Raw genomic sequence first — 15,866 nt, 5'->3', positions numbered from 1 at the left:
AGATGGTCCCCTGATGGCCTCTTGGTGAGAGGAACCCTCAAAACACTGGAGCTAACGATACTCTTGGCTTTCCTTCAGATGTCTCTCCCTCTGAGCTATAGCCTAGGCAAGATCCATCACTTGCCTGACTTTACCTATATCCAGGTAATAACATTGCTCAGATGCTCATCTCCTCCTCTCAAATCACCACCCCAAAGGACTTGGGCATAGAGATGAGACAAAGATAGGTTACCTTCTCGCCGACAGATCCAGGATTTCCAATCCCACCTGGTGGACCTTGAGGCCCATCAGCTCCTGGGGCTCCAGATGGACCCCTTGGCCCTGGAGGCCCTGGAGGACCCTGGAGGATAGGAAAAAAAGAGACATTTAATTGGTGAAAAAGGTAACCTTTTGGCATAAGCAGACTGCAACAATAGCAACACTTCAGGGAAAATGGGAACCTTACCATTTGGCCAACATCGCCTGTTTCGCCCTTCTCACCAGGAGGTCCTGGTAAGCCCTGTGGAACAGTGTCAGAAGAGTGAGTAGAGCATCTGAATCACACATTTCTTTCCTTTCCCTTCCTCCCATAAATCACCTTTAACTTGTTTTGGAAATTACCTGCAACCCCACAGGTCCTGGAGGGCCAGGGAATCCTCTTGGTCCTTCGTCCCCTTTCTGACCAAAGAGACCCTGCTGTCCTCGAGGGCCAGGCTCACCATCAGCTCCCTAAAAAACACCCCCCAAAAACCCAACCAAAATGAATGAGGGGATGGAGTAAATCCCTTATGAAGGATATGGTTGGGGCTTTTTCAGATCAGGAAGGAAGGACGGATTTCAGCACAGCAAATTTACCCTACTGTGGCTGCCATCTCAGAACGGAGCATGTTTCATTTGGATGGCTGGTAACTGGTGCAAGAGAGAAACTTAAGGAAATGAGTCTCTTCCCTTTTTGTTTCTACAGTCATGTCCCCACCCAGGGCTTGATTTGGGGGTGGCCTTTGAGGTGTTGTGGTCTCCAATTCCCACCACCCCGATCAATATATGTTGACTTTTGGGAGTTGTGGTCCAAAAACATCTGGATGTCACCACATTGGCTGCCCCTGCTTTAATTTTGAGGAGAAAGGGCTGTGAGGTCCCAGCTCAGCCTGAAGCCAGAAGACTAGATCCTTTAATCCTAGGAAACAGGTTGTGGCTTCTCAATGGTAGAGGAAAGGCACTCTGAACATGATCAGAGACTATGATCTTCACATATTCAAGGATTCCTGGAATGAAGTCCAGTACAGTTCCCACATAAGTGAAATTTGACAAGATATTGGATGATTGAGAATAGTAGCCATACTTACAGCTGGACCTGGTTGCCCAATTGGGCCCTGTGGACCAGTAGGGCCTGGTGGACCCTGGAAAAAAAGAGATGCATGCTCAGTGAAATGACCAGGGGATAGCAAGCTGCCTACCTGCAAATGACATGTAATTGATTATGTTCTCCCCCACACTGCGTTTCCTTTTCATTGAAACAAACAGGGTGGAATGACGTAATAACAAGATAACCAAATTACATAATAATGCCAGGTTCAGTGGAAGATGAACACAAGGAAATGAAATTCAGGTTTGGTAGCAAAATGAAAAGAATGCTGCATGAGACCATTATTATTATATACTTCTTTATACTCCGCCTTTCCCCCTGACAGTTCTCAAGGCAGCTTACAGATAAAAACAAGAACTACTAAAAACATATTACAAAAACCATAATTAAAAAATAATTATACACTGATAGAATTAGAACTATATACATATATAAAATCAGTTTAAACCATACCAATAATTACAATAAAAACAGCTTGGCACCAGCTCTTTAATGAAGAGCAGGCAGATCTCTAAAGCCTACTGGCAAAGGGAAGTCTTCACCTGCCAACAGAATGAGGAGGGAGCCAGTCTGGCTTCTCTAAGGAGGGAGTTCCAAAGTCTGGGAGCAGCCACCAAGAAGGCCCTTTCCCACATCCCCACCAAGTGGCCCTACGAGGGTGGCAGGACCAAGAGAAGGCCTCCCCTGAAGATCTCAAAACCTGGGCAGGTTTGGTTGAGGGAATACCATCTTTCAGGTACAGGTGTAAGAGAAATCAATAAGGTTTGGCTTCAGGATTAAGGATAATGAACTTAATGCTGGCCAACAATAAGAGAGAATGTGATATGGAATAAGGATGAGGGTGATATAAGCTGTGCAAAAATGTTCTAACTTGAGTAACCTCAGACTGCCAGGAGAGCTAAATAACTGCTACACAAACTGAATCTAAAAGATGAAAAACTATTTCTGCAACATTGCTTTGGACACTCTGTAGTATTCCACTATATATGAGGAAGTTAGTCTCTGTGATTTGCGTGACAATGACTACATCCATGTTGTGCACTTGTAGTGTGTTCAGAGGACTCTGGGTCTCAGGAGTTCAGGAACCTCTCCCAGGTACTTGGAATAAAGAGGAGCATCAGGTGAAGAACAAAAGTTGTCCTGTGGTTTGATTCCCACAGGGAACAGAAAATAATACCTTCTTACATCGCCACTTGCAACAACCCACCTCAAGAGGAAAACCACACCTTACCTGTTCCCCTTTGTCACCTTTACTTCCTTTCTGTCCTGGTTCACCAATTTCACCCTATTCAACAAGGGGAGAACACAAACAGCATTATATTTTGTTAGAGCAATCAATAAAGTTTGGTTTCAGGATTAACGATATTGAGCATTGCTCTGGTCAGCAATCGATAAGGGGTGCGTGTGTGAGGGTGGCATTAGTTTGGTTCATATCCTGCACTAGTTGTGCAAAAACACTCTATCATGTATAACCACAGCTTGCCACATAATGCTAAGAAAGCTGATTTTCAAAGGGCAAACTGATTATAGTAACTTGTTGAAACCTTTTTGCAACTTTTGTTAATTTCCCAGTACTGTATATTTGCTTGTTGTGTGTCAACCACTGACTAAATCTTTTGCACTTTGTACAATGTTCAGAGTACCCAAGGTGACTCTCCAGAAATGCACATTTGAAAACAAAGGGATACCCTGGTGTACGTTTCAAACAATTATCTTGAGGGCTCATTTCCACAACAATGTACTGTAGAGCAATCCCTCTGCAGGTTAAACAAAACCCAGTGAGAACATTAGCAAGGAGAGGATATCCTTCACTGGATACATGCTAGATTGATAATTGATTAGTGGCAGGTTTTCCTAACCTGATTATTTGGGGGGTGGCAGAGGGTGGTATTGGGAAATGTCTCCTACCTTGTCTCCATCTTCCCCTGGTGGTCCAACAGGCCCTGCTGGGCCAGGTAGCCCAACTGGACCTTGGATACCATCACGACCAGCTGGTCCTTGAGGGCCTTTTTCACCCTAAGAAAGGTTAGAGGGGGAGGAGAAATCAAAATCCCAGATCAAATTCCTCTCCACTATATTGGTACATGTAACTTGCTCATTTTAAAACAAGCCTAACTCCGATCCTTGCTCTGAGGAATAAAAAGTAAAGTAAGATGATGATGATGATACTCCACCCATCTGGCTGGGTTGCTTCCAACACGTATATAAACATAACAAAACATCAAAAATTAATAACTCTCTAGTTGTCTCTACCTCAAGAAGGTGAGGAGGAGATCTATATCAGAGAGTAAGTAATGAGCTCAGGCAGGATGGATCTCCCCTCCCATCAATGTGCAACTAAAGCTCCCCCCCTTTAAAATATATATATATATATATATATATATATATATATATATATATATATATATACACACACACACATACATACACACCATATATTAAGAAAGCACATATATCAGCAGCTTTATACAGAGTGAGACCCACTGGTCCATCTCTCAGTATTGTCTACCCTGACGGGCAGCACCTCTCCAGGATTTCAGGCTAAGTATATTCACAGCTGCACCTGGAGTTGCCACCAGGAACTGAACCTGCATGTAATGTGATGCGAAGTACCACTGACCCAAGACGCTGAATAACAATACAGGAAGGTGCCTTACATTGAGTCAAAAATCAGGGATGGGGAAACCTTTGGCTCTCCAGTTGCTGTTTGACTCCAACTCCCAGCAGCCCTTGCTGCCAGAATGAACAATGGTCAGGGATGATGCAAGTTAATGTACAGCAACATCTGGAGGGCCAAATGTGTTGCATTCCTGTTCCACAATGTCTTATCGGATTATCTCCATGGTTTCAGGCAAGGAGTGTTTTCCCTAGCCCTGCCTGGAGAAACCAGTGGGGACTGAACATGGGGCCTTCTGCATGCAAGGCAGATTCTCTGCCACTGAGCCATGGCTCTTCCCTAAGCACAAAGTAAGGTTTTAGTCCTTTTAGTTCTCAAGAAAAGGCTGAATTAATTTGGAATATAGGAAGCTGCCTTACTCAGACTGCTGGTCCGTCTGGCTCAGGATTGTCTACACTGACTGCCCGCAGGCAGTCTTCAGGGTTCCAGGCAGGGCGTGTTCCCAGCCTTACAAGTGGGAATTGAAAGTGGGACCTTCTGCATGCAAAGCAGGTGCTCTGCCACTGGGCTGAAGCCTTTCACAGTGGAAATATTCCGCCGTACATCCTAGCCGAGGTGCTACATTTCAGTGGGCAGACTTTTAGCTTCAAATGTCACTGATGCTTTGTACTGAATGGAGAAGAAATACTGCAAACTTTGAAATTAGCTTAGCTTCTTCAGTTGTCATTTCTGCATTGCATGGGGTTGGACTAGATTGCCCTTTGGGTCTTTTCCAACTCTAGACTTCTATGGCTTTATCATTCTTATGAGCTGCTGTTTCAAAGCATTTCCTTTACTTGAAGGCCTAGATTTAGAGTGTGAGCGGAGAGAGGTAGTTGCCCTGCACTCCCTCCCCCTGCCTGCAATAGGATGAATGTTTGATGTTTCTCTCCTTTCCAAGAGCATCACTTCATCCTCTCCCTTGAATTCCAGGCGCTCTCTGCAGTAACCAATCTGGCATCAGATAAACTACCCATTTCAGCTCTCTGAAAACATTACATATATAAACGCTACGGTGCAGACGTCTGCGACACAGCTCGGAGAGGGAGATTAGTGCCTCAGGCCTGGCTGCCATCTTTCAAAAACTCTACGCCAACACTCAGTTCGAGGTGTCGGGCAGGCAAGAGGGAAAAGGCCTTATTGAGGCTGTGTTTTCCGTGCCTCTGAAAGTCACAAGCTGTGTGTGGTGGGAAAGAAGAGAGAGATCAACATGGCCCAGGGTGGAGGGGAAAGGAAAGCAAGAATAATAATGATATCCTCCTTCCAGACAGAAGGGGTGTCATGTAGGAAGGGTCATCAACCATCAACATCAACACCTACCCACCCATTCTGCCCAGTGGTACATCCCCAGCGACTGGGAGCCAGGAGATACACTGCTACTGAACATGGAAGCTCTCTATTGAATTAACATACCTTTAAAACACACACACACACAGGCTTCTTCCCCACGCATCTCACCACATTACACGTTTAGATGGTTGATCCAAGTTTTAATCTTGCTTAGCCTATTTTGATTTTAACTTTTTGAAAGCCTTAAATTGTTGTTCATCTTTTCTTATTGTTTTGTCTTTTTTTTGTAACCTCATTTTGAGGCTGTTGTCTTTTTAGGATCAATCAGTGTATAAATGATATGAAAATAAATAAATAAATAAATAACCCAACGTTACAGGCTATTTTGCTGAATTCTGCTGAGATTGCATGTGCTGTAGCCTATTATTTGCGAGCTCAATGGGCCCTGTTCCGTTTCTCTTTAACGTTCAATGTTTTATTATTTTTTGTATATGCTGGTACAAATAATAAAATCATTATTATTACTCAGAGTAGACCCATTGAAATGAATGCACACAACTCACTCAGGTCTGCTCATTCTCATTGGCCTACACCAAGCAGAACTTAGGGCATGACCCTTTCAACTCAGAGTTACATCTCTACAAAAAATATTGCCATTCTAAACAATTTAGCTTTGATTCCTGCATGGCGGGGAGTTCATTCCAAGTTTAAAATTCTATTATTCTAACTAACCACTTGCATCACTTGCAGGATCACACCACCCCAGCCCCACCCACTGACCGTGATCCAAATGTAAGACTTACCGGGGTCCCTTTCTCACCAGCAGGGCCCGGTGGCCCTTGTGGTCCAGGCCGCCCTGGCAGACCGATTGGGCCGGCTGAGCCAGCAGGACCTCGCTCACCAGGAGAGCCCTGGATGAAAGGATGGAGAGAGGGTTGGTGGACATTCAACAACGAGACAAAGGCTGCTATGAAACCATCAAAAATAATGTGAGTGTGAACAGCATTTGCTAACTTCAGGTTCAGTGATCTCTTTCAGGCTGCTTGCAGACCTGGAGCCCTCTTTAGTGAGGGGATGGAGACCTCCTGTGGGATGGAGACCTCCTGTGGCTTCCAGCAACTGGTACTCAGAAGCATTATTGCATCCAACAGTGGAGGTAGAACATAAGAAGATCTCTTCTGGATCAAGCCAGTGACCATTTAGTCCAGTTCCCTGTTCTCACAGTGGCCAACCAGACATCAGTAAGAATCCTTAGCAAAAGAGCACTCTCTTGTTTCCTGTGGTTTCCAGCAACTGGTATTCAAAGTATTACTGCCTCTGACTGTGTAAACAGAGCATTGCAGGTTCAAACTCTGTATGAGACAGTTGCATATTCCTGCACTGCAGGGGGTTGGACTAAAATGATCCTCAGGGACCCTTCTAATTCTACAATTCTATGCTTTTATGCCTCTAACAACTACTGGTTCTCAAAATAGAAAAATTAACATCCATAAACAATGTATAACGGCTTTCTAAACATCACACTGATGTTTCCATTACATTGAGATCAATGTCAGTTGTTACCTACATGATGTAAAAAGTTACCTAACTTACATTAAGTAGTGAACAGTGAGACTAATAACATAGTATTGGGAAGAAACTGAACTGCAGCAGCATGTAAACAGCACTGATTGTGACAAATGCAGGTCAAAACCAAAATCACAGCCTTGTTACACCCTCTACATAAGGGCTACTCTTCCAGCTTCCTAATGGGTCAACATACTGCTGGCTCTCAAACAAGAGTAGAACCCCACTTTCTGTAGAACCAATACAGGAAATCCAGTCCTATCAAAGAACCCAGGGCCAGACACCAGATGCCACAGTTTAGATGCAGCAATTTGCTTTGAATAGAAGATAAGCAAACAAAGAACTGAACAGTCTGCAGCATTTCTAAGGTGGAAGAATTTGGCTGTTGGCAAATGTGAAGATTCAAGGCAATTCTAAGTTTTGTACTTACTGCTGGGCCTGGGGGTCCAGGAGGTCCTTCATTGCCCTTCAATCCCACAGGTCCCTGCAGGCAAGAAGATGGGAGAGAAAGGTCACCCAAATGGAAAATTAGCAGATGACCAATCAGGCTTTTGTTAGGGGAAGTCAACTGTATACTAGTGCTTTAAAAAAAAAACATTTAAGAGAGAAATATGCAGGCACCCCCAAGAAATATTTAAATGATGTTTTTGTCTATCTGACCTCAGCCTTTGATATAACCAACAAAGCTATGCTCTGGCTCAAATTATGGAGGCTAGGGATGGCTAGTCGACTGGTGACCATAATCAATAACCTGTGCACTGGAAATAAAATGTAAGTTAGAGTAGACAGGCAATGTCAGCTGTACAGTCAACAAAAGTGTAAGGCTTGCTGGCCCCTTTTTTGGTTATCATATATGTGAATGATATCATTGTCCACTCATCCAATAAAGCTACCCTTCCAGCATTCCCAGGCTCACAGAAAAGGAACATACTGAGGTACACAAATTATATGGTTCTGTCATCTCAGACTCAAATTGGTATGCAGAAACTATTAAAATTGTTTGAGGGAAATTAGCAGAAGGCACAGCATGATGCTTCCAACGTAAGTCCTGTTACTTACGATTGGACCAGGAAGACCCCTATCTCCTGGGAATCCTCTCAGACCAGATGGACCATCTTTTCCAGGAAGGCCAGCAGGACCCGGGTCACCCTGCAAGGAAAGGTTCAAGGTTCAGAATTGGAAGGAGAAACTCATTGCTTATTTGCACAGTTGGATTTTTTAAAAAACAAAACTTTTGTTGTTAACATTCTGTTTATAATGTGAGGATTCAAATGTTAAGAACAGAAATTAGTAAAATAAAAATAAACAAAACGTATTTTAAAAAAACAACAAATCAAGAGGCATTTTTAAAAAAGCAATTCCTATTCCTTGGGCCATTTTTAAAAAAGTTTCTTGTTTTAACAGAGAGAGAGAAATCAAATTGATGAGGGACATCATTAAGTTCTCCCTTATGGTCAATACAGACCAATCCTACCTGGGGAGGGGCTATAGCTCAGGGATAGGTAGAGCATCTGTTTTGCATGTAGAAGGTCTCGCTCAGGTTCAGTCCTTGATTGCATCAAAACAGACTCACCTTTGTTCCTTCCTTTCCAGCTAACCCAGGAAGTCCTTGTTCACCTGGAGGTCCAGGGGGCCCTGGATGGCCACGCTCACCCATTGGACCAGTTTCCCCAGTAGGACCCTACAAGGAAAGCATAGAGAGTAATTAAATGCACAGAAGGAGAGACTTCTTTTCCATATGACACTGAAAGCAAGAACAACACATGCAAAAATACCGGAACAAGAGAGAGGGAGCTTGATCTGAGAGGTATATCAAGCTCTGTGGTTTAGCAAGAATAAGTAAGTCCCAAGTGCTGCAACCTTTTCACATCTATAAAAGTCTGTGCATATTTGTATATTCTGCCTAAGGACTGGGACTGTTTAAAATAGTTATGCAATCTGCAACTGAATGAATGAATACATCTATGTACATCTTGGTGGTCCTGACCTTTCTGCTCCCTTAGCCACTCTCAGACCAGTGGAGAGGGAGCAACAGCACTGAAAGGGCATTTCCACTTTTCCATTTGTCCCAAGTTTTCTACTGCTTGTTGCAGTGCAGATTAATACTGCCACAAGTTTTGTCTGGGATTCTGGGTCCTCATCCCACACCTTCCTCCACAACTATTCAATGAGGCACCCATAGAAGCTCACAATATCCTGTCCATCACTGTTCCACTTTTCTTCCTTCTTAACCACCCCTTTCTCTGCCCCCTTGTGCCATAGCACTGCAGTGCATGCCCTGTTTTCCTATTGCTCTTTTTCAGAGCTTCTTGAAGTCCATTTTGTTCCTGTGCACATGTTCACAAGCACACAATTAATAAAATAATAATAATAATAATAATAATAATAATAATAATAATAATAATTTAAAAGAATATTGCCACTTCTCTGGAACCCCCAAGGGGAAGTCCAACAAGAGCAAGTTAAAAATAATAATATTAAAGGAAGACCACTCACATAGCCCATAATGTAAACATTTAAGGTGTCAATAGCACAGGGTGCTGACCGCTGCTGCAGCCAAGGAATGGGGGGCTACGTGGATGGTTGACATTCCCCTGTTATTGCCCATTTTTGCATTGTGGTCACACATCTGATATTACTGGCACTGGAAAGGGAAGCTGCTTTCGCTCTCACACACGTACACATATATGTGCAATGCCCACATGAGCGCAAAAGGGGAACCCTTTTGTTAAAAAAAATAGTGTAGGGCAGAGAACCAGAAGTGCACATCAAGAGGCTCTTGAGGCAACTGGAAATTTTTACACAAGGCATAGGCAGAGACAGAAGTGGGGAGGTGAAAGAGGAACACCTACACAATGTGTCACAAGGGAAAGTGTGTGTTTTTCCATTCAGGAGCCCCCCAAAAAAGAATGGATCAGAAGAAGAACCAATTTCTAACTGGGTTTTAATGGGTATTTTGTTTGTTCTGTAAAAAAACCATTTTTTGTAAAAAAAAAAAAAAGGTTTTCGCATTTCTGCATTGGGCTTAGCTTTCAGATCAGTGCTACTGACCCGATGCAAATTATAAGAAAGCATGAGACAAATGGGAGTGTGGGCAGACCCCTAAGTGTCCCAATCCTGCATCTCCTCACAAAGGAAAAGCAAACATCGCAAAACTTCTCATTGACTCCATTAACAATACCTTGGCAACATGCTGTTTCCAAAGATTACACTAATTACGTTTTAGCATATCCAAACAATAATTACCAGGCAGTCAACTTTTACACCCCAGAAAGCAGAAACAAACATGGGCTTACAGAATTAACTCTGCCATTAATCCGACAGGGTCTACTAATTGCTAGATAATTGGATAGTTGGCAGCTCTCCCTGTAAGGTTGGGAGAAGGAAATTGGCAAGAGAATGGGGTGGTTTGGGCTGGGTGGGCAGGGGGTGCTTACCTGAGGACCGACAACTCCGGGAGGCCCAGGGGGACCTGTCTTGCCTTGGAAACCCTGTTTGAAAAAAGTAAATAAGAAATTACTGTTTTAAAAGAGCAGTGGATAGCTAAATAAATTGCCAATCTTTTATCATGCAAGATACTGATCCAGCTGACATTGATTAGCTTATTTTCTCCAAATACCGGTAAGTTTTCTTATCGTCTTAGAAAGAGGGAGAAATCCCAAAGGACTTGATACATATTATCATTTATGCTTGGAGTGTATGTTGGTGCAAGATTCTTGGAATTTAATTTTGACAGAAATGATAGGTATTACTAAAGAAACTATTGTTTGTTGTCCAAAATTAATCTTAGTGAATATTTTTGATGGTACCAATGTAGATATATTGTCAAAAGAACTGGTCTTATGTATGACAGTAGAACAAATTCACTCAGAAGGTGGTAGACTACATTGCGGTTTTTAAAAGCAGAGATTGGATGGCCATCTGTCATGTATGATTTAGTTGAGATTCCTGCATTGCAAAGGGTTTGACCAGATGACTCTCAAGGTCCCTTCCAGCTCTGCAATTCTATGATTCTATATTATTGGCAATTCAGATAGTAATTGCAACTCAGTGGAAAACAGCGCAAAATCCGACACTGGACATGGTGCCACCTACTTTGGAATATAGCTAAAATGGATAAAATTATGCATAATTTTAAATTTCGACAAGGACCAGAACCTCCAGATACATTAAATATGATTTGGAATTCCTTTATGACATAAACAATAGAGCCATCATTTTCAAGACAGCCCTTGTCACCAGCCTGGCAAATCTGGAACTAGACTTGATAATTAGATAATATTGATAGTTTTTACTTAAGAGTGGCCTTGCTATTTTAACCCATGTGCAAGTGGACTCATTCTAGCTGCCTATTTTGTAGTTATGTTTGTCATATTTTGTTTTCATTTTCATCTGTTGCTATAACTGTTCTGTCTGTTTTACATACATTATAAAAAAAATAAATCCTGAAAGAGATAGTGATAGGGAAATGAAAGGCGACAGAAGGAGTATCTGAATATTTGCAGGTTATCAGATGGGAAAGCAGATTATATGAGGTTCATAAGTTTGGTTGTTACTGAACCAAAACTTTCCACAGATTGGAAGGTGTATGAATCAAGTGCAACAGAACTGATGGTTTGCACCAAAACCCCCCCAAATCCAGCACAATTAGCTGGTAATGATGAGAGTTGGGGTGCAAAACATCAGAAGGACACCAGATTTCAGCAGAGGAGGCTGGTTTAGGCTGTAAGACTCTGATGAATGAGCTCTAAGAAGAAAAAGGGATTTGTAAGAACATAAGAAGAGCCTGCTGGATCAGGCCAGTGGCCCATCTAGTTTTGCATCCTATTCACTTAGTGGCCTAACAGATGCCCTAATGGGAAGCCCACAAGCAGGACCTTAGCAGAAGAGTAAAGCCATAAACTCCTGTTCCCAAGGAGGCAGGAATTCTCATTTGTCATTTAAAGAATGGTGGCAACCGGCTACAACCTAACCAAAGGAATACTGATGATGGTGCTATGTGCCACATTCCCCCACTCATTTTATTGTCCCCTGAAATGCTGAAATGTCCCCTTTTAATTCCTTCTGAAAAGGGTGCACAATAGGTTGCCTGTTGTACTTACCACTGATTTTCAAATAATGTCTAGGGGGACCCTTAGATGTTTATCAGTGGCTCCTTACAATGAAACGATCAGCAATGGCAGACAAGGCCCCATAAAGATTTATTAAGTGCTATGGTTGGTGTTTCAATATATCTTGAGTGTCATGGTTCATCTTCCAAGAGATCTTGAACACAGTTAGCCTTCCAAGGTACCTTGACTGCCATGGGTGGCCTTCCAAAATATATTGAATCCCATGGTTGGTCTTACAAGATATAATGAATGCCATGGTTGGCCTTCCAAGATATCCTGACTGCCACAGTTGGTCTTCCAACACATATCCCCAGCAGAAAGTTGAATTCTCATTCTGCAGTGGAACATGCCCAAGAATCCTCTGCAAATACACAGAACACAACCACACATCAAGTACCTATCAGAATGGGGAATATCTCTGTGTACTTACAGTTTCACCTCTCTGCCCAGGATGTCCTGGCAACCCGTCCTTTCCTGGTGGACCCTAGAGGAGGAAAGAAAATGCTAAGAGGACACAGCCAGCAAGATTTTCTTCACATACAAGGTGTGATGAATCCGAGCCAGTGGGTTGTCTTGTAAGAGTTTTTAAAGCTCTGTTTTGGTTTACTGGGTGCATTGGTGGGTCAAGGGCAGATGCTTCTCTCCTTGTTGTACTTACTGGAGGGCCTTTGGGTCCAGGAAAGCCAGTAGGTCCTTGGGGCCCTGGAGGACCCTTAGAGACAAAAGAACACAAGAAAGTTAGTGTTGCCACCTGGTGATGCTAAAGCAATTGGCCTCTCACTTGGGGGTGGGCTCTAGAGCAAGGAGTGGGGTAGGTTTGGTAGAACCTCAAGATCCATCAGCCAGAGGCAGGTGCATAATTACAGCAGAGGGAGGCTCTTCTGTTGTTGTTGTTGTTACTACTACAACTTTCCTTCATGAGAACGTAAGAAAAGCCTGTTGGATCAGGCCCATGTCCCATCTAGTCTAGAATCCTGTCCTAAAGGGAAACTTGCAAGCACAATTCAAGGACAAGAGCCCTCTCCCCTCCTGAGGTTTCCAAAATGGATGTTTGGAAATGTTACTGTCTCCCTCCATGTAGGCAGAGCATAGCCATTGTGGCTATCAGAAATTGATAACCTCCTTCTCCTCTGTGAACTTGTTGAATTCTAGTTTAAAGCCATCTAGGTTGGTAGCTATCACTGCCTACTGTGGAAGCAAGTTCCCCAATTTCACTATGTGCTGTGTGAAGGAGGACTTTCTTTCCTCTATCCTGAATCTTCCCACATTCAGCTTCACTGAACGCCCACAAGTTCCAGTGTCAGGAGAGGTGGGTGGGAAACCTCTCTCTATCCTCTCCCCCCTGCTGTGACATAATTTTATGAACTTCTATCAAGTTGCCCCTTGTTTATCTCTCAGCTAAGCTCCTGTCTCAGTCTGTTTTTTTCTTACCCTTTCGCCTGGAGGACCAGGGGGCCCATCACCGCCAGAGTTGCCCTTTTAATGAAGAAAAAATAAGGACATTAGAATGAGAGGGCTACCAAGGCCAAAAGGACATAAACATCAGTTTGAACACACAACATAGATCTGGGGGGAGGGTGTCTGGAATCCCAAATACCTTGGGTCCTGGTTTTCCGGTGATGCCTCTCTGCCCACGTTCTCCTCTGGGACCCTTGAGATAAGGAAGGAAACTTGTTACGGTGTGACCTGTCTGATGATGCAGAAATTGGCCCAAAAGCCAATCCCAGAGAAGCCAAGAAGCAGGAAGGGACAGGGTGGCTTACCGTTGGGCCCCGCTGTCCTCTTGGTCCAGGTTTACCAGGAGTACCCTAGAAGCAGAAAAAAAGAGGTGACCTTAAATCACTTGGAACAGAGTCCCTTGGAAGGTAGTGGACTCTTCCTCATTGAAGGTGCTCAAGCAAAGGTTGGATGTCATGGCACTCTCAGGCATGAGATGTCCGGAGTGAGGAATTCACTCTTTATCATCAAAACTATACAGTTGTACCTCAGGTTACATACGCTTCAGGTTACAGACTCCGCTAACCGAATAGTGCTTCAGGTTAAGAACTTTGCTTCAGGATAAGAACAGAAATTGTGCTCCGGTGGCGCGGCAGCAGCAGGAGGCCCCATTAGCTAAAGTGGTGCTTCAGGTTAAGAACAGTTTCAGGTTAAGAACGGATCTCCGGAACGAATTAAGTACTTAACCTGAGGTACCACTGTATTTGCATGTTAGGAAAAGGCATGCCCATCAGTCGTATGTCTCTCAGCTACCTCTAGGTATGCACCCAATGAGGCAGCTGCAGCAAAAGAGAGGCCCTGCCCCTGACCTCAGCTTATGTGTTGGCCCCACCCAAGCTCCGCACAAGCAGACAAAGATTCTGCCTGTGTGTAGCCTGTTTCTGTTCCTCCTGCTTCAATCCTTTTCTGGTTCCAAGAGACAGTGGAGTAGAAGAGATATGGAAAGGTGGAGGAGGTATGGAAGCCCTTGACTTTACACTTGCCTGGCCGATCTCTCCCTCCTCCTGTACCTGTTCTTCACTCTCCAATCCTGCAGCTTCTCCCACCCCTGACTCTTGTCTCCTGGCTGTTATAGGCTCCCCCAGCCAAATTGACACCATCCTCTTCCCTATCTGGATTGCAAATGTTTGCAATCTACTCTGAGCAACCAGAATGTTAATGAACATCCTGCTCCATCATATCAGTTCAGTCAAATGCTACCCAGGACAAAATGCAGACTTTCAATGGGTGAGAGGAGGGTGACCAAGATGATCCAGGGTCTGGAAACCAAGCTTTATGGGGAATGGTTGAGGGAGTTGGGTATGCTTAGCCTAAAAAAGAGGAGACTTAGAGGAGATATGATAGCCATCTTTAAATATCTAAAGGGCTGTCTAATGGAAGATGGATAAAGCTTGTTCTTGCCTGCTCCAGAGGGTAGGACCAAAACTAATGGATTCAAGTCGGTAAGAGCTGTTTGACAGTGGAATGGACTCCCTCAGAAGGTGGTGGACTCTCCTTCATTTGGAGGTTTTTAAGAAGAGGTTGGCGCTGTGGGTAAAACCTCAGCCCCTAGGACTTGCCAATCGTCAGGTCGGCGGTTCGAATCCCCGCGGCGGTGCGCTCCCGTTGCTTGGTCCCAGCGCCTGCCAACCTAGCAGTTTGAAAGCACCCCCGGGTGCAAGTAGTTAAATAGGGACTGCTTACTAGCGGGAAGGTAAACGGCGTTTCCGTGTGCTGCGCTGGCTCGCCAGATGCAGCTTGTCATGCTGGCCACGTGACCCGGAAGTGTCTTCAGACACTGCTGGCTCCCGGCCTCTTAAGCGAGATGGGCGTGCAACCCCAGAGTCGGACACGACTGGCCCATAAGGGCAGGGGTACCTTTACCTTTACCTTTAAGAAGAGGTTGGATGGTCATCTGTCATGTCTTATATAGTTAAGATTCCTGCATTTCAGGAAATTCGACTAGATGACCCTCAGGGTTTCTTCCAACTTTGTAATTCTATGAGTTGGGCTGGGCTTCAGACAGTTGCAGTAGAGTGGTGCTTTCGCTGCTAGTTTTCCTCACTGCCTGGCATTTGAATTTGTCCCATGATTCAGCAAGGAGAGGGTGGCATTTCGTAAGACACGACTCAGTGGAATGAAAAGCTGCCAAAAGCCTCCCCTATAGCAGGCTAGGGGTGTGGGGTGGGGAAGTGATTTGTGGCTAACAATCAAGGGATGAAAATTGTGCACCAGAAAAATAAGAGCAGCCGGGCTGGGGGGAGGGAGATAGAAAGTACATGGCCCCCCTCCTGTCCTCAAGTTATGTAAACTAAATTTAGATGGCACAATATTAACATGTTGAAAAGCAATTTATACCTCCTGCATTCCGATCAAGCATGCCTGTTAGAAGCAATTTGAATTTAAATGAGAGCAAAAGGGA

At 44.0% G+C, this 15,866-nt stretch overlaps 1 protein-coding gene across 4 annotated transcripts in view; it reads right to left on the bottom strand.

The window, feature by feature from the left end:
- COL5A1 (collagen type V alpha 1 chain) overlaps positions 1 to 15,866 on the bottom strand; it is a 174,478-nt gene that overhangs the window by 27,507 nt on the left and 131,105 nt on the right. For all 4 annotated transcript variants that reach the window (XM_081897750.1, XM_081897752.1, XM_081897753.1 and 1 more), the window contains exons 33-48: positions 13,732 to 13,776; positions 13,566 to 13,619; positions 13,400 to 13,444; positions 12,627 to 12,680; positions 12,399 to 12,452; positions 10,295 to 10,348; positions 8,431 to 8,538; positions 7,917 to 8,006; positions 7,288 to 7,341; positions 6,095 to 6,202; positions 3,254 to 3,361; positions 2,577 to 2,630; positions 1,326 to 1,379; positions 601 to 708; positions 446 to 499; positions 233 to 340 (exon numbers count right to left, since the gene is read on the bottom strand). In XM_081897750.1, the coding sequence (XP_081753876.1) occupies positions 233 to 340; positions 446 to 499; positions 601 to 708; positions 1,326 to 1,379; positions 2,577 to 2,630; positions 3,254 to 3,361; positions 6,095 to 6,202; positions 7,288 to 7,341; positions 7,917 to 8,006; positions 8,431 to 8,538; positions 10,295 to 10,348; positions 12,399 to 12,452; positions 12,627 to 12,680; positions 13,400 to 13,444; positions 13,566 to 13,619; positions 13,732 to 13,776 (1,152 nt within the window). The remainder of the gene's footprint in view (positions 1 to 232; positions 341 to 445; positions 500 to 600; positions 709 to 1,325; positions 1,380 to 2,576; positions 2,631 to 3,253; positions 3,362 to 6,094; positions 6,203 to 7,287; positions 7,342 to 7,916; positions 8,007 to 8,430; positions 8,539 to 10,294; positions 10,349 to 12,398; positions 12,453 to 12,626; positions 12,681 to 13,399; positions 13,445 to 13,565; positions 13,620 to 13,731; positions 13,777 to 15,866) is intronic.

Source organism: Podarcis melisellensis, assembly GCF_964234715.1.
Source record: "Podarcis melisellensis genome assembly, chromosome: Z".
Lineage (NCBI taxonomy): Eukaryota > Metazoa > Chordata > Lepidosauria > Squamata > Lacertidae > Podarcis > Podarcis melisellensis.
This window is presented reverse-complemented; position numbering and strand designations above follow the sequence as displayed.